The sequence below is a fragment of the Phaethon aethereus genome, assembly GCF_964289735.1.
Source record: "Phaethon aethereus genome assembly, chromosome: 2".
NCBI lineage: Eukaryota > Metazoa > Chordata > Aves > Phaethontiformes > Phaethontidae > Phaethon > Phaethon aethereus.
Genome location: NC_138582.1, coordinates 13,455,389 through 13,479,887, shown reverse-complemented (window position 1 = coordinate 13,479,887; position 24,499 = coordinate 13,455,389). Strand labels below are relative to the sequence as shown.

The following is a 24,499-nucleotide window of genomic DNA, read 5'->3' as shown; positions in this document are numbered from 1 at the left end:
CGGATGAAGAGTCCCAGCTGTTTCAGTCTCTCATAAGGTGGCTTCTTCCACCCTTTTTCCGTGCCTCCTCTAACCCTGTTATCTTTCCTGAGATGTGGAGGTCAAAGCTGCGCACAGTATCCGAGATGTCAACCTGAATTATTCTGTGATATCGCATTATGATCTGTGTGGGTTCACCAATGCTTTAGAGGCAAAATGACACTCACTGCCTTCTTCCTAATATCCATCCTGACAATACCCAGCACTGTGTTGGCTTTTTACTGATGCTGCACACTGAGCTGCTGACTTCAGAGACCACCAGTGATGACCCTAGGACCATCTCCTTGAGTTTGATTGCCAGTTCAGTGCTTCTCAGGCATGCTTGATTATTTTTACCTCATTGCACCACCTTATAAACACAGGCTATCATCTCTTTTCCAGGCTGAATAGTCTCTGCCATCAGCCATTACCCTCCTGTTCACACTTATCAGTGTTTTCTGCACGTTGCTGAATTCTGAGTTCTTTTTTGAAAGGGGCAATCAGAGCAGCGAGCAGTAGCCAAAATGCAGTAATTTAGTGGCATATGATGTTGCCTGTCACATCTTTATCTCATTTCTTACACTTCCTAATGACTGAGTTCAGTTTTTGACTGCTGCAGTGCGATAAACTGAAGTTTTACAGAGAATTATCCACAAGGACAGCAGAATTTCTTTCCTGAGTTGTAATAGCTGATTTAGAGCCTGTTCTTGAATGTACAGAGTTAGTGTATAACTAATATTGACCACCATATTGTCACCTTGCAATTCTGTTTTCTTATTGATGAGATATTAATAGTTGAGGCTAGACATATAACATCATAATGTCACACAGATGTGAAAGACCGCAAGCTTCACAAGTGATACCTGTGTGTGTGCCACAGCTGGTTTTTAAATAGCAACTTGTCATACAGGATTGTGTATTCACCTTCTTGAGGAGCTGAAGCTTTTCCATGGAAAATCCTTGGATCTGTCAAAACAGTGGAACCAGGTAGTCAGGAAAAATGGAAACAAGTTAAGACAGCTAGTGAGAGCTCCAGGCTGTGAAAGAATAACAGCAGAAATAGTGGATTTTGGGATAAAGGGAATCTAGTTACCGAATCAGGATAAAATATCTGACAATACAGTGTATGAAGCAACCCTGCACTGGCAAAGGAGATAAACTAAATGAATAAACAGGCAAAATCTTCCCCTAACTTTTGTAATCCCGAGAAAAGAAGGCATGAAATTAATACATCACTAACCATTCGTTAAGATGTTTTTTGCTTTCCGTATGTCCAAGACGACAGAAGATATTTTATTCAGTCCTCTTTGACAATTAAATGTAATGCAACAAATTTCTTCCCTGGGGCTTCATTTATTATCACAAATGACGTACTAACTTAATAAAAAATGTTTCTGAATTAACCAATTATGCTCGCATTATATTTTTAGATCGATTAGGCTTTTTATTTTGAAGTCCCATCTTTGTATTGTAATTATATTTTACTCTTTGAAATGAGTGGTTTAAATTATGAGATAATTTACTTTTCAATTTCCTTGACCAGTACATATTGTGGAAATGATAAAATGAGCCAAGAGTTCTTTCTTGTATTTTTGCATCTAAAAAGGAACGCGAAAACATTTTTATAACCTAGAGAATTAGGTTCTTTTTTCTTGTGTCTATTTGATGAAAATTAGAACTAGTCACGTAGAGAGAATTATTCACCTAGTGCAATACAGTTTGATCTACTGCAAAACTCTTCAGAATATGAAGTTGTGTTGAAAGAAGCAGAATTTTAAGGAACTTCAAAAAAACCATCACAGAAAACAAACCACCTTACAAAAAGGCAAATTAAAAAATGCAAAGATACAGATCCACCTAACAGATTTTACATCAATGTGCGGGAAGGCTGAAGGCTGTTTTTCCTCTTTCTTCAATTTCTAACACTTTCTCCGTCAAGGCAGTCACTGTACCCCTAGCTGTACAATCCTCAGGCACTGGAGCTGGCTCAGGTCTGAGCCGCACAAACCCTTGATCAGCCCTGAGCTAAATCATTTTGACGGTGCCAAAAAGTTTGCTGAGACTGCGGCTTCCAGGGAGGAAGGGACTTGGCGGGGGGAAGGCAGGGCAGCTGCTCCAATAAGGATTTTCTGTCGCCAGGAGCATGCTGGCAGCTTGCTCATCCTGTCCACATGAGGACTTTTGGGTGGTCTCAGGGAGATACTAGATAAAACAGGGTTTGTTTCTGTGTCTGCCCTCCATGTTTCCAAATCTCACTCTCTCATTTCCTTCTGCTGTGCCCACCAGGAGCACGGCTCACACACCCGCACTAGGGAAGGGCACCTCAAGGCTCGTGCTATGAAAATGGACCTTGACAAACATCTTGATCTAATGCATGTTAAGTCCAAGACTGGGTCTTGCTTGAACAAGAGGTAGAAAGCTGAACTGAGAGGCAACCTTATGGAAGGGGATAGAAGGTCCCTCCTCGAGCTACGCCATGCCTGTGTTTAGATGGCTCAGGTTATTCTTCTGACTTTATAATCAATGGAGAAGCAATTTCTGCCATTCTACAATAAGTGTCTAGAGTGAGCATCCTAGAAGTGCCCGTTTGTCTCTGGATGGTGTGTGACTGTTCCCACAGCAAGAAGCTATTCTCTTCATACATCAGTTCTCTGAGCACATGGGCTTCTGGAAGGGTCTTGCTGAAAGAAGAAACTAAATTTAAACAATGTGGAGAAACTCCAAGGAGATTCAGTATTTAGTAAGGTCACTTGTACTCTCTTGTTGACAACTCTGAAGTGCTTTTTTGGCCAGCTTTCCTTTAAATTAGACTGCAAATTGCAATTACTGAGTATCTGAGAGAACATTATGCAGTGCAAGAAGTGATCATGAAGCCTCTGTGATGACAGGACAGCTTAAATGAAAAAAAAAGGACATGAAAGGATTTTTTTGAAAGCTAACAAGCTGGAAAGCTGGAAGCTGCCATGGATAAATCTTGATGAGAGGAGAATACAGTTTGTGAGTCTTTTTCAAAGAGTATGAAAATTAATTCAGAGACCCAGTGGACCTCTGGCACTGACAACAGGAAATGAAGTCTTGTATTTACAGATTTCTGGTGCAAATCCAACATGGTCTGAGTATAGTCAAATGCTGTGGTATGGTTGGTGTCCCACTCTTATTTACTGTTTATGTCAGGGAAACCTCAGTGAATCACAGTCATAAACTAGCACCCACATTGTCACTGTACATATGCAGAAGAGAGAAAGTTGTCTTTACTCCAGATTTTTTTACAGTCCCCAGGTAGAAGGAGCTGGGAGAGCTCAGTCCTCTTTGAACTAAGCAATGTTGTTGATTAGCTGAGATGGCTGATTTTCACTTGCTCCTAGTCAAGGCACTTGCAATGGGAAACCTGTTGGTAGCCTGTAGGAACTCTTTCCTCCACCTTCCCTTTGAACATGAATTTGTTTTATTGTATCTCAGATTAACTTCTTGGATAAAGGAAGGCACAAAATCCTTACCTGTATTTGTGCACCATGTAGCATATGGGGGCTAAATCTTCACTGAAGTTTGTCAGTACTACCGCAATACTAACAACCTCCAGCTTCACCACAGGTCCAAGACTTTTTCAAGGTGAAAGACTTTTTCTGCACCCAAAGGCTTTCCTGATTTCCCAGCTTCTTGCAGTGCCATGTTTGTGCCTTGCTGACAGCCAGGAGGTCCTGTGGGGAACATGAGAGACACTTCCTCATGACACCTTTGGGATCTACCTAAGGTGGCACACAGTTTTATGCCTGGCTTATGGATAAGAGATAGTTGTGAATAACTTTGGAGATGTTATCAAAACTGGTGAAACTGCATGGAAGCCTGGAACTTGGCAACATTTTCCTGTGAAAATTTTCACAATCTTGGAGAGAGGGGAAAGAGTAATTTTCAAGTTTTCAGCAGTTGATTGAATTTATGTCAAAGCAGCAATGAAAAGAAACATTCTTTGTGAAATTTGAAGAATACTGTTTTTTTCTTTCCAAGAGAACAAACTTTCTATCACAAGAAGAGTATCCACTGAACATTTTTAAGAAGCCTAAATGGTTTTATTAAGCATTGTGGATGTTACCCATGTGCTGGAGCACATACATGTCACAGGATGACAAGCAGTTTACGTATCAAAGAGATGGAGCCTCTCTGTTGTGTGGGACTGATACCTTCCATTCCCTGTAATCTTTGTTTACTTGGCTTAGACCTTTATGGAGAAGATTCTCTCTGGCAATGAATGCTGTCCTGCTATCTTGGTGAACAACTCCATGCCCTTCTTTCCCACAGCTGAGCCTTTCAAGTGGCTTCTGCTTGCTGCCTCTCCGGTGCTTTTGAGGGACATATTTCTGTGTGGTCACAGCTGCCCTTGGCTGAGGTAACTGGTGGGGCCAGGGGTGCAGGAGAGCTCAGGTGCGCCCTGATGCCTGTCTGTGCCTGAACCTCCGGCAGACTGAAAAGTTGAAGTGTGGTTTGTTGCAAAGATAGATATTGCTGTTGGCACCTGTGGAGTTATCTTAAGCTTGGCTGTTTCTCTTTTTGTCACTCCGTGGCACTTTCTGCAGTTCTGTCTTTAGAGCAGTTTCGGTGTTACATAAACATAAAAATCATGGAAGACAGCCCAGTTTCCACATCAGGATTTATTAATGGCCATTCCCTCCAATTTCCCTCTGACTCCTGATTTTCTTGAGCCATTTTTTGTTTTGGTACTACGTTTCCACTTGTACTGGTTGGGTTTTGATGTTCTTTGGCACACGGAAGTTGTGCATTTTCTGCAACTGTGCCAAGCATTGCTGACATTCCTCTTGGGCCTGGCCAGTAAACTTAATTTGCTTGCTCCGAATACAACTTTTAAAAGTTATCAGCTTCCCTTTCCAGTTTGCAGTAACCTTCCCCCCATAGCTAAATGCATCTCGAGTTCACAGGTGATTTCAGATGTTTGAGCACTGATTAGTACCAGGTTTGCTCAGCTCGTAGGTGCCTGCTTGTTTGGGCTAGTTGGGCTGTGTGCTTCCCCAGATAAGTTTTTATTCCAACAGCAATTTAGGCAAACAAGTCGTCTGATGATAGGGGAAAAAAAACGTGCTGAATGTTTATCACTGCATGCTTGTGGCCAACAGAGAACCTGAAAAATTATACTTGTTGCCATTATACTAAATCTTTGGTGTTTCCACTCTCACCTCTTGGTTTCTTTGTCAGTAGAGTTAATAGCACAAAATTCTTGAGCAGCATAGGTTGTTTCTCCCTCTGAAATATGCTGCATATTTGTTTCCTTGAAAAAAATGTGGTCTGAAATCATGCCCACAGAGAACTCCCCTTGAACCAATGTGACCAATAATTGTGAAAATAGTACAGAGAAATATACTATTGAAAGTGAAGTTCTAGGTGCTCACAAATGTGTGTGGGATTTAGTGAACGTTTCAGCTCTCAAAATGAAGTGTAAAGAAGTATAATTTCAAAAGATAAAAACATGTTGTTTCAACATTTCAAAATTAAATGTTTTAGATATGCTGAAATATTTTTCTTGACATTTCAAATTGAAAAGGACCGAATTGCCTGCAAACAGAACCACATATTTCACTACTATATAATATGAAATCTGAACTATGTTGTTTTCAGCAAACAGGTAAGATCTGCAACAATGGGATTTACGTTTTCACCATCAAATAAAGCCAAGTGAATTTTTTGTAATGACTTTGGATTTCTGAGTATAAGTCAGGCTGGTCTGGTTAACTCAAAATGATAAGTCCACAGGCTTTTATCTAATGAAAATAGCCTCTCAAGCTTGGTTTGGTTCTACTGATTTCCCTTTTTTTTTTTTTTTTTTTTTGTTTTCGTTCAGGTATTCAAAGCCAAGAGTCCATTATTGCCCACTGTTATTCCAAGTACTGTGCAGTTTACCATTAGGGAAGAATTTTTGTCTATATTTCCTGCCTTATTGTGACTTTTTTACCAGGCCTTTATTGGCAACAAGAAAAGAAATGTGCAGAGTTTAAGGATCATTATTAAACACTGGTTCAAGCCTGCAGAAACCTTCAGAAACCTGGAAAAATTAAAGTGCACGCTCCAACGCTCAGAGATTTGATTTCCACTCCCCAAACCCCTCTTGAATGATGAATCATGAGGCTTAAAAACACATGCTTTGTAAAAGGAAGAAAAGATAAGAAAGCCATGAAGATAAAAAAAAAAAAACAGCCAGTCATTTCACAAAGTGTAAGGATAACTGTGCTAAATTCCTCTCTTTAATCTCTCAGGAAGGCAACTGCAGGACAGTCAGCTTCTTCCCACACCTTCTTCAAAATCTTGGGCAGAAAGGGGCTCTCTGGGCACAGCTTTAACGAAGAAAAGGGTGTTACTCTTCCATGTTGCTAAGAATGGATGCTGCGCTGAGCCCTGCTCAGGGGCAAGGGGGATAAGTCCCACCTTCTTCCCACAGCTTTCCTTCTCTGCAGTGTATCAGCTCCTGCCTTGGCTTAGTCTTGGAGTCATACTTCGTTCTGTGCTTTCAAAATGTCAGAACAGTATCGGTGTCCTGTTGCTGTACTGCTGCTCCCAGATCCCAACATGGGGCAAAGAGTTTGCTAGGATGAGGCTGGCTAGCAACCAAGGAGGAGGGACTGGTGGCTATGGGAGGAGAAAGGAGACCCTTTGTTGAGGGGAAAATACTGTATGACATTTGTAGAGGTATTTCCTTTTGCCCCCTCTTTAAAATCAACTCTACAAAACACAACTGCTCTTTCTCTCTACTCTCTCTACTCACTGAAGAGCTGAAGGACCAATGGAAGACTGAAACAGGAAAAGGACAAGCAGCACAGACCTCTGAACACCCAACTGCCTGCACTGTCGCTGGGAGAGGTGCTTTATCTTAGCTCAGCAGCTGTACCACCTCCTGCCTTGGGGCCCCAGGGAGTTTTGCCATCAGTTTCCCAAGAAGCAGGACTGCACTGTGGGTCCTTGCTGAATGTCTTGACATGTTTTATCTGGCAATCAGACCAGGGCCATGCTTCCCTGCCTGCGTCTCACCCCACGAATGCACCTTGTTCCTGGATGATTATGGTAGGCTCCTGGCAAGGAGTTGTGGCTAAACCTGAGTCAAACGCAAGGAATAAGGAAGTCCTAACGAGGCTATAGAGCCACTTTAGGCAGGCATGATCTGAAAAATGATCTCACCAAGCTTTAACTCAGTCAGTTAGTTTTACGCTGGATTAATTCCGTAAGCCAGTATAGAATGAAGTAGGAGACAGAAAAGCCCCACACAGTGGTAGCTGAGGTTCATGCTGGGCTGAAGTATCTCTGCAGCACAGCTTGAGGAGAAACCCTTGTCCAGTCCTGTTCATGGTTTTGCTGCTGGAAGGGAGTGAGAACTAACTAAATGAATGGCAAAAGCTGTTATGGTGTATGTGCCACTGGTACAGTGGGTGTCCTCACCAAGGAAGTTTACACAAATGTTTTTATGTTTATCTTAATTTACTGGAAAACCACTTTTGATTTGGAACCCATAACTTGTGAGAAGCTTTTATCTCTGATCTTGTCACAGGCATAAGAATTACATGTGTGGGAAGTCAGTAGATTGGAAAGTTATCTTGGATTTTCTTTCTTTGCCACTTACTGTCTTGGTTTGAAAAGAAGTTTTGGGTCTTCTCTCAGTGTGTTTGCCTGTACACAGCCAAATCTTAAAAATAAACAAAACTAGATGGAGCATAAAACCAGAGCTTTCTCGTGTTTGCTTTCAATAAAAGGAAAATCAGAATATAACGAGCTTGCTTGGAAATCAAACCTCCCTCTTAACAGCTCCGTGAGCGAAATTATAGTCCAGCACAGAAAAGGGCTTGAAGATATTGCACTGATCTCTTCTCTTTACTTTTTCAGAAAGGGGCTGTTTGCTGGCATGAAGCTGAAGAAGAAGAAAAAAGGCGAGAAAGGGTTGACTATTGCAAACAAAGATGCACTGGGTAAGGCCTCATAAATCAATGTTGCAACTGGGAAGAGCAGGTGGGGAATTATAGTATATCTAATTTCATGTGAACTCATTTGAATTGTGTCTTAGGGCTTAGTATTGATAAAACAGGCAGTAAATTTCTTATCATTCCCAAGTAAACAGAGAGCTAGTTCTTTTTGCATTAACTATTTCATTAAGTCCACCTTCAGAATCTGTGAGTTCAGAATACTGTATCTGGTAAAGTAAAACAAAGACGTCAGCCTGACTCTTACCACAGAGAGATAACACATTTTTGAAAGGTTTTTTTTCTACTTTAGAGATAGATAATTCATCACAAGTATGTAATTCCTCCAGAAGATCTGCTTCTTCTAGAAACTCTAAGAACACAACCTGAGTAGGCTCTGATGGCTGGATGCGCTAGCTCAATAAACCTGAAAGCTTTACCTAGTAGCAATTCTCCTCTTAAATGTACAGCAATTTTTTTCTTAAATAATTATTTTTTATTTTTAACAGATGTGGGTACATCCATAAGGCATGCAGAGTCTCCTATTTCCCTTTTCAAGGGAAAAAAGGATAGGAATTCAGATAGTGACACGTCAGGAAAATGGAGCTGTAAAGGGAAAGAAGCATTGCAAAGAGTTTACATCTCAATAGAAACAGCATGAAACTCACAGAAAGTGGTCCAGGCAGGTGTCACGCTGACACACTCCTGTCCCTCAACCGGGGGGAAGTTTTATCTGCTTTAGTCTCTGAGCAAACAATACAGACTACTACAAGCCCATCATCAAACAGCATGCTCTAGAGTAAATAGGATATGGAGGGTAGCCATGGGAACTTGACTTGTACAGATACAAAACTATGGACATATGCCTTTACCTTAAAGGCTGAAAATCAGGCTATGCCTACACAAATACAGAGACAAGTTCACCTTCCCTGTGTCTAGGGAGGTTGGACAAGAGCCAGAGGGGCAGCCGGGGAGTGTATATGTTATATGAGATTGCTAGTGGAGGAACCTTCATGGACCTGGCTCATGTCTGACTGCCTTGAAATACAAGAAAAATTTATATCTGTCTGTACCTGCCTGGTAGTTTGCCTCAGAGTAGGGTCTTGTGGAAGCCAGCCGAAAAAGAACATTCAGACCTCATGAGAGCTATCCAAGTGAGTTTTACTGTACCATGGATGGCCCTTTGCTACCACCACCCATTTCTAAACACCCCTCAAGTGATCATACCTTTGCAAAGACACAAGGAAGCGCTATTACAAGCCTTTGTCTAGTTTTGTAGTGGGAGCACAGTGCTGTAGAGTACTTGCAGAAAATGCACTTGGATATATTTCCTTTCATTTGATGCAAGGTCACACAAATAGGACAAACCCTCCTCTTAGGGAAGTCTACTGCCTCCCTGGGGCCTGGGTTAAGGACATACTAGGAAACTTCCTGGCCTGGTGCAACCCTTGGACTATTACCCACTACTGCTCTTCCATGTGGGTGGCAATGAAGCTGCAACATGTAGTCCAAGGGCAATTGAAAGACATTTCAGGGCCTTGGGACAGTTGGTAATGGAATCTGGAGCACAGGTTATTTTTTCCTCTCTCCTTCCAGTTGCAGGCAGTGACATAGGAAGAAACAGGCATGTCTGGTCTATTGATACATGGATCCGTGACTGGTGTCACCACCACAATTTTGGCTTCAATAATGGGATGACCTACACGGCACCTGGCTTCATGGAATTAACCTTTCTCAAAAGGGAAAGAGGGTCTTTGCTCACAAGCTAGTGGGGCTTATTGACAGGGCTTTAAACTAGAGTTGAAGGGGGAGGGGGATAATATCAGGCTTGCCTGTGACAAGCTGTGGGATGACACGCCAAGGTTAGAGGGATGGGGTGCTAGTGAGGGCCCTCAGCCTGTTGCTCTGAGACGTGCTGGCTACACTGCAGCACACTTGAACTCTTACGGAGATGAGTCAGGGGCTCCTGAGGTAATAGGAGCCAACAGGGAACACCAGTGAAGTACCTCAAAGGAATTAAGGGATGTTCCTCTAGGAAGATGACATGTCTGACAGCCCAGCTGAAGTGCCTCTACACCAATGCATGCAGCATGGGCAACAAACAAGAGGAGCTGGAAGCCACTGTGCTGCTAGAAAGCTGTGACCAGGTTGCCATTACTGAAACTTGGTGGGATAAGTCCCACAACTGCAGTGTGGCTATCGATGGCTACAGTCTGTTCAGAAGGGGCTGTCAAGGAAGGAGAGTGGAGGTTTTTGTCCTCTATGCCAGGAAATGGATAGAGCGCGAAGAGCTGTCTCTGAAGAATAGCCACGAGCAGGTCAAAAGCTTATGGATAAGAATCAGAAACTGAGGCAACAGAGGGAACCTTGTGGTTGGTGTCTACTACAGGCCGCCTCATCAAGGGGAGTCTATTGATGAAGCCTTCCTACTCCAGCTACAAGAGGCATTGCACTCACAGGCTCTCGTCCTGCTGAGTGACTTCAACTACCCTGACATCTGCTGGAAAAGTAGCACAGTGAGCTGTAGGCAATCCAGGAGACTCCTGGATTCATGGAGAATAAATTCATAAGCCAGGTAATAGACAGCCCTATCAGCAGGGATGTGCTACTGGAACTGTTGGTCACCAACGTATGTGAGCTAGTTGGTGACGTCAAGATGGGAGGCAGCCTGGGCTGCAGTGATCATGCCCTGGTGGAGTTTGCAGTCCTGAGCGATACGGGGCAGGTGAAGAGTGAAGTCCGGACCTTGAATTTTAGGAAAGCAAACTTCCAGCACTTCAGGGCGTTAGTCAGTAGGACCCCCTGGGAAAGTGGCCTCAGGGACAAGAGAGCAAACAGAACTGGCAGATCTCTAAGGACACTTTCTGTAGAGTGCAAGAGCTCTCGATACCTAGGAGTAAGAAATCAGGCAAGGAAGGCAAGGGATCAACATGGCTGAGTGGAGACCTGCTGGTCAAACTAAAGGGCAAACAGGAAATGCACAGGCAGTAGAAGCAGTGACGCAGGTATCCTTGGGAAGAGTACAGGGATGCTGCCTGGTTGTGTAGGGATGGGGTCAGGAAGGCCAAGGCCCAGCTAGAGCTGAACTTGGCAAGGGATGCAAAGAATAATAAGAAGGGCATCTACAGGTGTGTCAGCCAGAAAAGGAAGGTCAAAGAATGTGTACCCCCCTTGATGAGCAAGACTGGCAAACTGGTAACAATGGATAAGGAGAAGACTAGATGCTCAATGCCTTCTTTGCCTCAGTCTTCACTGGCAGTCTCTCTTCCCACACCTCTCAAGGGGGTTGATGGCAAGACAGGGACTGGAGGACCAAGGTCCCTCCCACTGTAAGAGAAGATCAGGTTCGAGACCACCTGAGGAACCTGAACATACACAAGTCTATGGAGCCTGATGAGATGCATCCCAGAGTCCTGAGGGAATTGGATGATATAGTTGCCAAGCCACTCTCTGTGATATTTGGAAAGTCATGGCAGTCAGGTGAAGTCCCTGGAGACTGGGAAAAAGGAAATATTGCATCCATTTTTAAAAAAGGTAGCAAGGAGGACCCCGGGAACTGCCTGGGGTCCTGTCAGCCTACCTCTGTGCCTGGGAAGATCACGGAACAGATAGTCCTAGAAGCTATGCTAAGGCACATGGAGGATAGGGAGGTGATCTGAGACAGCCAGCACGGCTTCACCAAGGGCAAGTCCTGCCTGACCAACCTAGTGGCCTTCTAGAATGGAGTGACTACATCAGTGGACAAGGGAAGAGCTATGGATATCATCTCTCAGGACTTCTGTAAGGCCTTTGACATGGTCCCCCACAACATAGAATCACAGAATCCCTAAGGTTGGAAAGGACCTTGAAGATCATCAAGTCCAACCATTAATCCAGCACCACCATGTCCCCTAAACCATGTCCTGAAGTGCCACATCCACACAATTTTTGAACACTTCCAGAGATGGCGACTCCACCACCTCCCTGGGCAGCCTGTTCCAATGCTTGACCACCCTCTCGGTGAAGAAATTTTTCCTAATATCCAATCTAAACCTCCCTTGGCACAACTTGAGGCCATTTCCTCTCATCCTATCACTAGTTACTTGGGAGAAGAGACCAACACTCACCTCACCACAACCCCCTTTCAGGTAGTTGTAGAGAGCAATAAGGTCTCCCCTCAACCTCCTCTTCTCCCGACTAAACCCCAGTTCCCTCAGCCGCTCCTCATAAGACTTGTGCTCCAGACCCCTCACCAGCTTCGTTGCCCTTCTTTGGACACGCTCCAGCACCTCAACGTCCTTCTTGTAGTGAGGGGCCCAAAACTGAACACAGGATTCAAGGTGTGGCCTCACCAGTGCCGAGTACAGGGACACAATCACTTCCCTACTCCTGCTGGCCACACTATTTCTGATACAGGCCAGGATGCTGTTGGCCTTCTTGGCCACCTGGGCACACTGCCGGCCCATGTTCAGCCGGCTGTCAACCAGCACCCCTAGGTCCCTTTTCTGCCGGGCAGCTGTCCAGCCACTCCTCCCCAAGCCTGTAGTGTTGCATGGGGTTGTTGTGACCGAAGTGCAGGACCCAGCACTTGGCCTTGTTAAACCTCATACAGTTGACCTCAGCCCATCGATCCAGCCTGTCCAGATCCCTCTGCAGAGCCCTCCTACCCTCCAGCAGATCAACACTCCCACCCAGCTTGGTATCATTTGCAAACTTACTGAGGGAGCACTTGATCCCCTCATCCAGATCATCAATAAAGATATTGAACAAGACCAGCCCCAGAACCGAGCCCTGGGGAACACCGCTTGTGACCGGCCACCTGCTGCATTTAACGCCATTCACCACGACTCTCTGGGCTCAACCATCCAGCCAGTTCCTTAGCCAGCAAAGACTAAACCCGTCCAAGCCATGAGCCGTGAGTTTCTCCAGGAGAATGCTGTGGGAGATGCTGTCAAAGGCTTTACTAAAGTCCAGGTAGAAACATCCACAGTCTTTCCCTCATCCACTAGGCGGGTCACATGGACATAGAAGGAGATCAGGTTGGTCAAACAGGACCTGCCTTTCATGAACCCATGCTGGCTGGGCCTGATCCCTTGGTTGTCCTGCAGGTGCCCCGTAAGCACTCTCAAGATGAACCACTCCATGATCTTCCCCGGTACGGAGGTCAGGCTGACAGGCCTGTAGTTCCCAGGATCCTCCTTCTGGCCTTGTAGACCGGCGTCACATTGGCAAGCCTCCAGTCTTCTGGGACCTCCCCTGTGAACCAGCACTGCTGATAAATGATGGAGAGTGGCTTCGCAAGCTCCTCTACCAACTCTCTCAGTACTCTCAGGTGGATCCCATCAGGCCCCATAGACTTCTTGGTGTCCAGGTTGCTTAACAGGTCCTTAACTGCTTCCTCCTGGATTATGGGGGGGGTTATTGTGCTCTCCATCCCCATCTTCCAGCTCAGGGTGCTGAATACCCTGCGGATACCTGGACTGGCTATTAAAGACTGAGGTAAAGAAGGCATTAAGTACCTCAACCTTGTCCTTGTCCTTGGAGACAATGTTCCCCGCCATATCCAGTAGGGGATGGAGATTCTCCTTGCCTCTCTTTTTGTTGTTAATATATTTGTAGAAGCATTTTTTATTATCCTTTACAACTGTGGCCAGACTGAGCTCTAACTGGGCTTTTGCCTTTCTGATTTTTTCCCTGCTTGACCTAACGAGATCCTTGTACTCTTCTTGAGTTGCGTTCCCCCTCTTCCAGAGGTGATAAACTCTCCTCTTTTCCCTCAGTCCCAGCAAAATCTCCCTGTTCAGCCAGGCCAGTCGCCTTCCCCACCAGCTCTTCTTACGGCACATGGGGACCGTTTGCTCCTGCACCTTTAAGATTTCCTTCCTGAAGACTGTCCAGCCTTCCTGGACCCCTTTGTCCTTCAGGACTGTCTCCCCAGGGACTCTCTCAACCAGTGACCTGAACAGGCCAAAGTCTGCCCTCCGGAAGTCCATGCTGACCCCTCTCCTTACTTTGCTCAAATTGAGAATTCTATCATGTCGTGGTTGCTAAGCCCAAGACGGCCTCCGACCACCACATCTCGCACCAGTTCTTCTCTGTTTGTAAACAGCAGGTCAAGGAAGGCACCTCCTCTGGTGGGCTCACTCACCAGCTGTGTCAGAAGTTATCCTCCACACACTCCAGAAACTTCCCAGATTGTTTCCTCTCTGCCATGTTATACTCCCAGCAGATGTCCGGTAGATTGAAGTCCCCCACAAGAACAAGGGCCAGCGAATGCGAGACTTCTGCCAGTCGCTTATAGAATGTCTCATCTGTCTCTTCGTCCTGGTTGGTTGGTCTGTAATAGACTCCCAGGAAGATATCTGCCTCATTGGCCTTCCCCCTCATCCTTACCCATAAGCACTCGACTTGGTCTTCACAATCGTTGATTTCTATGCAATCAGAGCACTCCCTAACATACAAAGCCACCCCACCACCTCTCCTTCCTTGCCTATCCCTTCGGAAGAGCTTACAGCCATCCATTGCAGCACTCCAGTCATGAGAAGCATCGCACCATGTTTCTGTGATGGCAACTACATCATAGCTGTCCCACTGCACAATAGCTTCCAGCTCCTCCTGTTTGGTGCCCCTGCTGCGTGCATTGGTGTAGATGCACTTGAGCTGGGCTATCAGTTTCAACTCTGGCACGCCACCCCTAGGCTCAACTCTAGTGAGCCTGGTTTTATCCCTTCCTCCTTCAAATCTAGTTTAAAGCCCTCTTGATGAGGCCTGCCAGCTCATAAGCAAGAATCCTTGTGCTCCTGGGAGTCAGTTGTACTCCATCTGCTGTGAGGAGGCCTGGTGCCGTGTAAACCACCCCGTGGTCAAAAACCCCAAAATTCTGACGATGGCACCAGCCCCTGAGCCATGTGTTGATCAGATGTGCTTTCCTATTCCTTTCAGTGTTCTTCCCTGTCACTGAAGGGATTGATGAAAAAACTACCTGTGCTCCCGCTCCATCGACCAGTCACCCCAGTGCTCTCAAGTCCTTTTTGACTGCCTTTGGGCTTCTTAGTGCAACCTCATCGTTGCCAACCTCCTTCTCTCTACATTGGAGTGATACAGATTTGATGGGTGGACTCTTTGACAGATGAGGAATTGGTTGGATGGTCGCATCCAGAGCAGTCAATGGCTCATGTCCAGATAGAGATGTGTGATAAGTGGTGTCCCTCATGGGTCTGTATTGGGACCAGTACTCTTTAATATCTTCATCAATGACAGACAGTGTGATGAAGTGCACCCTCAGCAAGTTTGCAGGTGACACCAAGCTGAGTGGTGCAGTTGACATGCCTGAGGGATGGGATGCCATCCAGAGGGATCTGGACAAGCTCAAGGAATGGGCCCAAGTGGACCTCATGAGGTTCATCAAGGCCAAGTGCAAGGTCCTGCACCTGGGTCAGGGCAACACCTGGTATCAGGGCGGGACGATATACATGTTGGAGGCTGAAGGGACCGAGAGCAGCCTTGCCAAGAAAGACTTGGGGGTACTGGTGAATGAAAAGGTGGACATGAGAACAACAGAAGCATGGCCAGAAGGTTGAGGTAGGTGATTCTGCTGAGTCATGAAGAGAAGGCTCCGGGGAGACATTATTGCAGCCTTCTAGTACTGCAAGGGGGCTTATAAGAAAAATGGGGACAGACTTTTTAGCAAGGCTTGTTACAATAAGACAAGTGGTACTGGTTTTCATCTAGAAGAGCGTAGATTTAGACTACGTATAAGGAAGAAATTTTTTTTATGATGAGCGTGGTGAAAGCCTGGCACAGGTTGCCCAGAGAGGTGGTAGATGTCCCATCCCTGGAAACATTCCAGATCAGGTTGGACAGGGCTCTGAGCAACCTGATCGAGTTGGAGATGTCCCTGCTTATTGCAGGGGGGTTCGACTAGATGACCTTAAAATGTCCCTTCCAACCCAAAATATTCTATGATTCTGTAAGTTCACCTAAGCTCCGGGGTATTGCTGCACAAGTGATCTTTACTGTTGCAGGTACCACTTGACAGCTTCTAGAGCAGAAATATCTCACATCCAGAGTCACTGAACATTTCTTGCTTATAAATGTAAATATTGTAAGAAACTAAGGCACCCAAATTTTCAACTTTTACCTAAAACTCACAGCTCGCTTCTCAAGGCAGGTGTTGAACACAGACATACTTGACAAGAGTCAGAGGTGGTGGTAGGACTTCTGTCAGACCAGTAGGACAAAGCAGAGCAGTGTGGGAAAGACTCCTCTGGCCAAATGTAGATGTGTACCTCTGAGATAGTTGCTGAGATTCTCTTTATGGTAAGGTAGAAAAATAAACACTTCTGGAAGCAATCTGTCTCATTTGAGTATAACTCTTATTAAGAGATCCCCATGAATCATGCTCTTCAACTCTCTTTTTGTGTCCTTGATATTCCAATTCATCATCTCTTGAAAGTGGAAAGGTGGGAAATTATTTTAAGCTAGGCTATGCTTTGGTTGCTTGGAAGAGACTGAAGTGTGTCAAACTGTTACAACAAACCACGTATGGCAGATTCACCGCTGCAAAGTAATATGTGCAAAACCCAGCAATAATCTGTCCCACTGTCCTTCTAGCAGATGAGAGATGGGGCAGTCAGATGCAACTACTGTGTGTGTGTCTGTTGTGGGTGTGCATGGGGTGAAGAGAGCGTCTACAGCCACAATTTATACAGTATATGATTTTGCGCAGGAGGGGAGCTGCTGCTGTAATCAATGTTGCTCAATATAAACTACTACTGTATCTCTAATTGTGATACTCAAATTAATAAAATGTTGAGTTCATGCTGATGAATTCACTGCTCTGCTTGAAGTTAGCTTTTTGCTAGTAGAAATCAGAGGTGGATTTTACTTTCTCGATTTTCTTCATCAGGTGATCATGATGAAAGTGCAAATCTTCACCATGACACTCTCGGAAGACGAGAAGAGGAAGACGAAGACCTAGTGAACAGTGATGCACTGTCCAATGTTTTTGGATCCTTAAGCCCAAAGAGGAAAAGGTGCTCCTTGATGTACCTTACCTAATATACCCTGAAAAACCTTTTCCATCCTTCTCAGGAATTGCATTGCCCTAGGACAATACATCTGCTGTCAGAAAATCCATTCGCTGACAGCAGTGATCCTTTCGCTCCTGCTCTCCCACATGACTGTGTGGGATGTACTTGTCAGCAAAATATTAACAGCTCAAGACAGATTGTCGCCAGATGCTGTCCAGTGGAGGGAGAGATTGAAACGGATGCTGAGAGTGCCTCAACTATGCTAATGAATTCTGCTAATAAAAATGAGCCAAACGGGACAGCAATCTCTATAGCCAAGGGCTTGTGTAGTTGTTCTTTTTTCATACAGGGGAGGAATGGATTCAGGTTTGCTGGGATCAACAACTGAAATAATTCCCATGCATGGCAGGTAGCTGCGCTGGTCTGTGTGGATGCAGAACATTTCCCTGTTACCAAGTATATGAGAAAGACAGAGGTGGTCTCTTGCTAATGAAATCAAGCCTAACAGTTCACAGCAAAACTACCTGCCATAAACAATGCTTGCTTAGTGATGAGAAGTCTTTCCAACATGTGTCCAAGTACCAGCTCTTGCCTAGAGATGCCTAATGACCTGTTTTTGCCATTTAAACAGGGCAAAGCTGGTGACCAGAATTCATGAAGAGGAGATGAAATCCCAGAACTACCAGGTGAGCAAGGATGACAGTCCTTATGTGCCTGTGAAATCCCCAGGCAGGCTGGACCTGAGCCTAGGAGTAAGCGTGGTGTCCTTGTGCCCCACAGATTGCCATCACCATCATCGAGGCCAGGCAGCTGGTGGGTGAGAACATTGACCCTGTGGTGATCATCGAGATAGGTGACGAGAAGAAGCAAACAACAGTAAAGGAAGGCACAAACACCCCTTTCTACAATGAGGTAGGTGCTTTCTATTGAAGAAGGCACTTTCTTCAATGGCTCTGGGTGGCCTCCACCACTTGGTAGCTTAAAAGGTGATGAACTGAGTTTGTAGCACCTGCATGCATGTCTGAGCACAGAGTTCTTCCAGGAGCTGTTTGAATTTCAAGCTTGGCCAAGCACCAGCAATAGCTCCCTTGGGTTTAGCTCTACTTGCTGTTTCTCTTCTCAAGCTCTGTCCATCCTGTTCCTGCCCCCTCCACCGCATTCTGCCCTACCACTGCCTCTGCATTTTTTCAAATGATCCATTTGTCTAAACTGCCCCCCAACACCCCTTTTCTACCGTTTCACTTTCACCTTTTCCTTGACATTTGTTTGTCCCAGCTGGTGACAAATGAGACCAAAACAACTCCCCAAACCAACCACTCCTTTGGGTTTCCTTGTGCCTCCTGTCCTTTTTGACAATACCCTCTGATGTGGAGTGAGGGCGATGGGCATTTGCGAAGGGCAATGCTGTGCAGCCATGCAAGGAGGAGAGTAGAAAACAGGTCTGGGCCATGGAAGACATGAGCCAGGGAGAAAGGAAAGGGTTTGACTGTGTCTACCACCATCTCCTCAGTACCCCCAATGTCTCACTGGGGCTCTGTGTGATGCTAAAGCTAAACCATGCTGCTGACAGCGCTGGATACCAGCACAAGAACAATTCTGACCTGCTGTCCCCTTTTTCCACAGTACTTTGTGTTTGATTTCGTTGGACCGCAAATGTTCCTGTTTGACAAAATAATCAACATCTCTGTAAGTACCTTGGAAAGCTTAGCACAATAAGTAAAGGTCATTGTTGTTTGTGTCACTTTGGCTCCAAATGATTCTTCTTAATGTAATAAAAAAGAGAAATAATTTCAGGTACCAAGAGGGCTATAAAGTCAGCATGAAGTGTAGGAAAGAGAAAGGATAGGGGAGAGGGAAGAAAGGCAGCTGACTTCCTTAAGTTTGAAGGAACTTAACCTTAAAGGAAGATTAAGTGTGAATTCTTAGGGACATTCATTGCTGGCTTGGCAATCTGCCAGGTAGAATGAGAAAATTCAGCTTAGTTAACTCTTGTCAGCATTGTCTTCACCTCTCTAATTTTCAAGCTGCCACTTGTTTCAAATGACTGAGTTGAAACTTCTGGCTTATCTCAGTTCCTTCGATACAACTGCTTCTAACTAAACTGTCCAGGTACCTTAATCCTCTGCAGTGGCTCTTGGCCTGTCTGGGAGTGTCAGTGGCTGGTTCCTATTAGCATGGGAGTGGACTCCAAGCATTCAGTGCTGCTCCCACTGGTCACTGCAAGTAAAGTCCCAGCAAAGCTACGTGGCATCTCAGAACAGCCCTGATGGAAGATGCTCTTGGACTTGGGGCATTAGATAGTGATTTGCAGTTTGGAAGGCCAAGTCTATGGAGCCATGCTAATTATCTTACCTGAGGCCACTGAAGTTCATCACCACATTTAGCAAAGATGCTAAGGAATTAAGGAAGATCTCATGAGACTCTGAACAGGGCTGTATTTGTATTACTTAGAAATATCACAAGCTGTGCCCTTCATGAGCTGTTTTTTGCATTTCTACTGCCAAAGTCCCACCACTTGGCCAGAGAAATGAGCAGTGACTTGTTGCCCTAGAAAAGGTTCTTCTTCCTTTTGAATGGACATTTCAAAAAATTACACCAGGAAAGAGTCTGTGCTGGTTGTGCTTGATAGAGACAGGCAGTGGTCAAGAGCTGTAGGAAACATCTGTACAAAACTTCTTAGAGACGTTCGCTGTATATCTGCTTTGCTGAGCTGCTAATAAAGTGACTTTTCCCAGCTGCAGAAATAAAAAGTGTTCATTTACAAATGGCCAGCTGGACAACTAGGTTTTCAGTGCTGGTAGTAAATTGACAGTCTGAATCCTAAGCTCCAGCTCAAATCCACTATATCACATGCTCAGCTCAAAAATATGAAATTCATACTTACATAAGGTATCTGCAGATCTGACCATACTTATCCCTGAGGACAGAGTTTATGACAGGCAGACAATGGCCCATCTTTTGCATGGGAGTAGATATCATCTCACTTTTATGACTTATATCACAGTATATGGCCCTATATGTATTTCTGACGTGGTTAATATCAGCACAGTACTGAGGCATCAACTCTTGTGAGCTACTGCTGCTTAGGGATATATAGGTTTTCTTCTCCAAGATATGTCCAGTCTTTCCCACCTCACATTCTTTTGATTCCATAAATATTTATATTTTTCCATAAATCCAGTGGTGGAGGGGAAAGTGCCAGCTTTCTGAGTGTGTTGGGGGTGTGGGGAAATGTGTCACCATCACCTGCTGTAAATCTGCATGGTTTCATCATGCTCAGCAAACTTATTTGATTTAGATCTGGTGAAGGTGCAACACTAAGAAATTAAAGGTCTAGATAAAAATTACTTTAAAAAACCCCAACAAAACAACAGTCTAACCCAGTACAATGCTCATGTATGCTACTGAAAATAGAGATTCATTACATTCCAACATAGTTTTGAAGAATGCAATATATGAGGGGAATAGAAACAAATAGAGGAAATATGTGTGCTGGGAGTGAGGGAAACCCTGGAGGGTGGAAAGTTTCACAGTACTTGCTTAGCATGAATCTTGCTTAAGGAGAAACAAAGATTGGCAGCCTCCATTACCAACAATCATTCATGCACTGAATTTGCTTAATCTGTGAAAACAAACTTATCTGCATATGCAAGTTCAAGGAAAACAAAAAAGATTAGTACTGTTGTCCCTGAGTTCAGCAGTTGGTCTAGCTCTATTCAAACCCTGCATTTGAGGGGAAAATGAGATTTTAATTTCTCAGCACCTGCTAATTGATAGATTTGTTTCTTCATTAGTATCTTCCAGTACATTCCAGTGCATTCCAGCAACCTTGTAGTAATGCATAGTAAAACTGAGATGCCCCTTTCATGCTAAACCTGTATCTCCAGTACTAAAATACTCCCCAGTTTAACACTGTGTGTGCTTGTCCTCATTCAGAAATTCTGAAGAAAATCCTTCAGCCATCGATAGACTCAATCAAGTGTGAAAAGACACAAACCTTTAATTAGATACAATGTAGATGTGATGCTCCCTCTCAGAGAAGACAAGAGGTGTTTACTATAAGCTTCATGCTCACCTGCTTTTTTACATTACTCAGTCTTTAACAGCCAGACCAGGTATCCTGAGGGTATTCCGCTCCCTGAGTGGGAAGACAGGGATGGAAAGCAGAATGAACTCTCCATAATCCAGGAGGAAGCAGTTAACGACCTGCTAAAACACCTGGATATCCCCAAGTCTGTGGGGCTGAATGGGATCCACCCAAGAGTACTAAGGGAGCTGGCAGAGGAGCTTGCCAAGCCACTCTCCATCATTTATCAGTGGTCCTGGTTAACAGGGGAGGTGCCACATGACTGGAGGCTTGCCATGTCCAGCTTTTCATCCACCAGTACCCCCAAGTCCTTCTTGGCAGGGCTGCTCTCAATCCCTTCATCCCCCAGCCTGTGCTGATACCGGGGGTTGACCTGACCCAGGTACAGGACGCTGCACTTGGCCTTGTTGAACCTCATGGGGTTTATGTGGGCCCATTCCTTGAGCCTGTGCAGGTCCCTCTGGATGGCATCCCTTCCCTCAGACGTGTCAACAGCAGCACTCAGCTTGATGTCATCTACAAACTTGCTGAGGGTGCACTTGATCCCTCTGTCTATGTCATTGATGAAGATGTGACACCCATCTACAAGAAAGGCCAGAAGGAGGATCCTGGGAACTACAGGCCTGTCAGCCTGACCTCCGTACTGGGGAAGATCATGGAGAGGTTCATCTTGAGGGTGCTCACAGGGCATGTGCAGGACAACCAAGGGATTAGGCCCAGCCAGCACGGGTTTGTGAAAGGCAGGTCCTGTTTGACCAACCTGATTTCATTCTATGAACAGGTGACCCACCTAGTGGATGAGGGAAAGGCTGTGGATGTTGTCTACCTGGACTTTAGTAAAGCCTTTGACAGCATCTCCCACAGCATTCTCCTAGAGAAACTGGTGGCTTATGGCTTGGACAGGTGTACTCTTGGCTGAGTAAAGAACTGGCTGGATGGCCGAGCCCAGATAGTTGTGGTGATTGGTGTTAAATCCAGTTGGTGGCCGGTCACGAGTGGTGTTCCCCAGGGCTCGGTTCTGGGGCCGGTCTTGTTTAATATCTTTATCAATGACCTGGATGAGGGAATCGAGTGCTCCCTCAGTAAGTTTGCAGATGACACCAAGTTGGGTGGGAGTTTTGATCTGATGGAGGGTAGGAGGGCTCTGCAGAGGGATCTGGACAGTCTGGATCGATGGGCAGAGGTCAACTGTATGAGGTTTAACAAGGCCAAGTGCAGGGTCCTGCACTTCGGCCACAACAACCCCATGCAATGCTACAGGCTTGGGGAGGAGTGGCTGGAGAGCAGCCCGGCAGAAAGGGACCTGGGGGTGCTGGTTGACAGCCGGCTGAACATGGGCCGGCAGTGTGCCCAGGTGGCCAAGAAGGCCAACAGCGTCCTGGCCTGTATCAGAAATAGTGTGGCCAGCAGGAGTAGGGAAGTGATTCACACTGGTTCCTCTCCGACATGAAGGTTGCTTAATTTTTAAGCTTTAATAGTAGATGAAACTGATCCTTTGTCTGCTCTTGATTTTTCAGCCCCAGAAACTCTTTCTGTGTTGAAGTGAGGAATTACCAAGGATAATTGAGTGTGTTCCCTAAAACACAGGGGCACCATGGCCCCAGGCCTTTAATGGGTGTCCTGGTTTCAGTTGGGATAGAGTTAATGACATTATGTTGCAACTAGAAACCTCCTGAATTTGCTGGTACATTTTGATGAATGTGTCAATGATCTTCACTTTGGAACATATGTATCCTGGTCTCGAAGAAAAATGCACAAAATGGAGTCACATGACAAATTCAATTCAAAATCACAGAAGTCTTGTATCGCTATCTAGGATATGTAGGTCCAAAGCCAGAGTATGATGCCTTCCAGATTCCTAAAATGCTCTCAGAGGCTTGGTTGTTTAGCTCCAACATTTAGATTTAGCTTCTGTGGACTTGAATCCCATGAGCTTAGTTTCTCTTTGCGGTTAGGCCAGAAGATTTTCCACAATCAAGGAATAGGTTTCAACCTTTTAAGCTATTCTGAAACCAGGTGAGATAGATACATTTTTTGAGAAATGTAGTTCTAGAATCAATCTTCCCCTAGAAGATGTTGCTAGCCTCTGCCTTGTCTGTAAAGTGAAGCACATGCATGTATTTGAAAACCAGACATGGAAGTACATAGATCCAGGAATCATGACAAAGGAAGATTATTACATAAATTTGAATGAAATGAAATGAAATGAAATGAAATGAAATTAATTACCTGGCAGGAAGGATACAGAGACAGACTCGCTGGGGCCTTCTTGTCATCTCATTTACATCTTTATCACTTTTCTGTTTTCATTAATATTGTGGGGGGTAAATCAGAATTGAGTCTCTTGATTTATGTGCACATTGAAATGTTGTAAAGAAACACTTTAATTCTTTCTCCTCTGGGTATACTCAATTCTTATGGCAATTCAGATATTGCACAGAAAGTTATATGATTTCTGCAGTCTAGTATGAAACCAGTTATGTCCCATGTGTTTATAGTCATTATGATTTATTTAAAATTGCCAGCGTAAGTAATATAACAGTGTCTGCTCTGAAGACACATCCATCTGATTCCCACTCTATATAATCCTGGGACCTGGGACGAACCTGTGTGATTCCACTTGGATGAAAATATGTTGGTTTCTAAATTGGCTCAATATTGGGTAAAGAACAAATTTCAAATGCTTACTGTATCTGCTATGGCTATGTACACCCAGTTTTGGGTGATGCTGGATGTCGCTGCTTATTACCCCTGAACCAAATGTGATCGTTGTTTGGATTGCTCTTTCTTATGCTGACTGGGAAGAGAGAGAGTGGCATTCTTTAACTGGTCTTCTTCTAACAGGTTATGCACAATAAACTGATCGGGAGTGTGCTGATAGGCTCCTTTAAAGTAGATCTGGGGACAGTGTATGGTCAGCCAGGTAAGTGGTGCATTTTCTGCCCTTTTTATCTGTTAAATGAGGTGTGAGGCAGGGAAGGAGAGGAGAGGGAGATGTGCTGCTTTTCGACTTAGATGCTTGTGGTTTATGCCAAGGAATATGCCAAATTCCACTTGACCTGTCATCTTCAGAGCTGTCCAGTGCTTTCTGAAATTTGAAGCTAAGAAAAGATCACCTCCCCTTTTTTTTTGGCCTGTTTTTACAATCGTACAGAAAGCTTGTATCTTTGTCTCTTCCTTTACTGCACAAGGACCTGGCCTCTTCTCAGTCTTTGGGAATGAACGTATTTAGGCCACTTACTATAGATGTCACCCAGTTACAGCAGAAGTATAGAGTCATTCAGGCCACCCTCTCTTCAGGGCTCCTGCAAGAGTCAGTAGAGAGAAATGGTCTGATTGAAGCGAGAAGTCTACATCCGTACTCAGATTGCGTTAGTCTCTGAATTCTGTCCTGTATTTCCTGTTCACACTTTTACAGGATGATGGTGTCTGAG

The 24,499-nt window shown here is 44.8% G+C and overlaps 1 protein-coding gene across 1 annotated transcript in view; it reads left to right on the top strand.

Annotated features, from left to right (window-relative positions):
- Nucleotides 1-24,499, top strand: part of FER1L6 (fer-1 like family member 6) — a gene marked incomplete at both ends in the record, with an annotated part of 90,156 nt that overhangs the window by 1,874 nt on the left and 63,783 nt on the right. The window contains 6 exons of the mRNA XM_081996879.1: nt 7,894-7,976; nt 16,855-16,981; nt 17,610-17,664; nt 17,759-17,890; nt 18,602-18,664; nt 23,910-23,988. Of these exons, the coding sequence (XP_081853005.1) occupies nt 7,894-7,976; nt 16,855-16,981; nt 17,610-17,664; nt 17,759-17,890; nt 18,602-18,664; nt 23,910-23,988 (539 nt within the window). The remainder of the gene's footprint in view (nt 1-7,893; nt 7,977-16,854; nt 16,982-17,609; nt 17,665-17,758; nt 17,891-18,601; nt 18,665-23,909; nt 23,989-24,499) is intronic.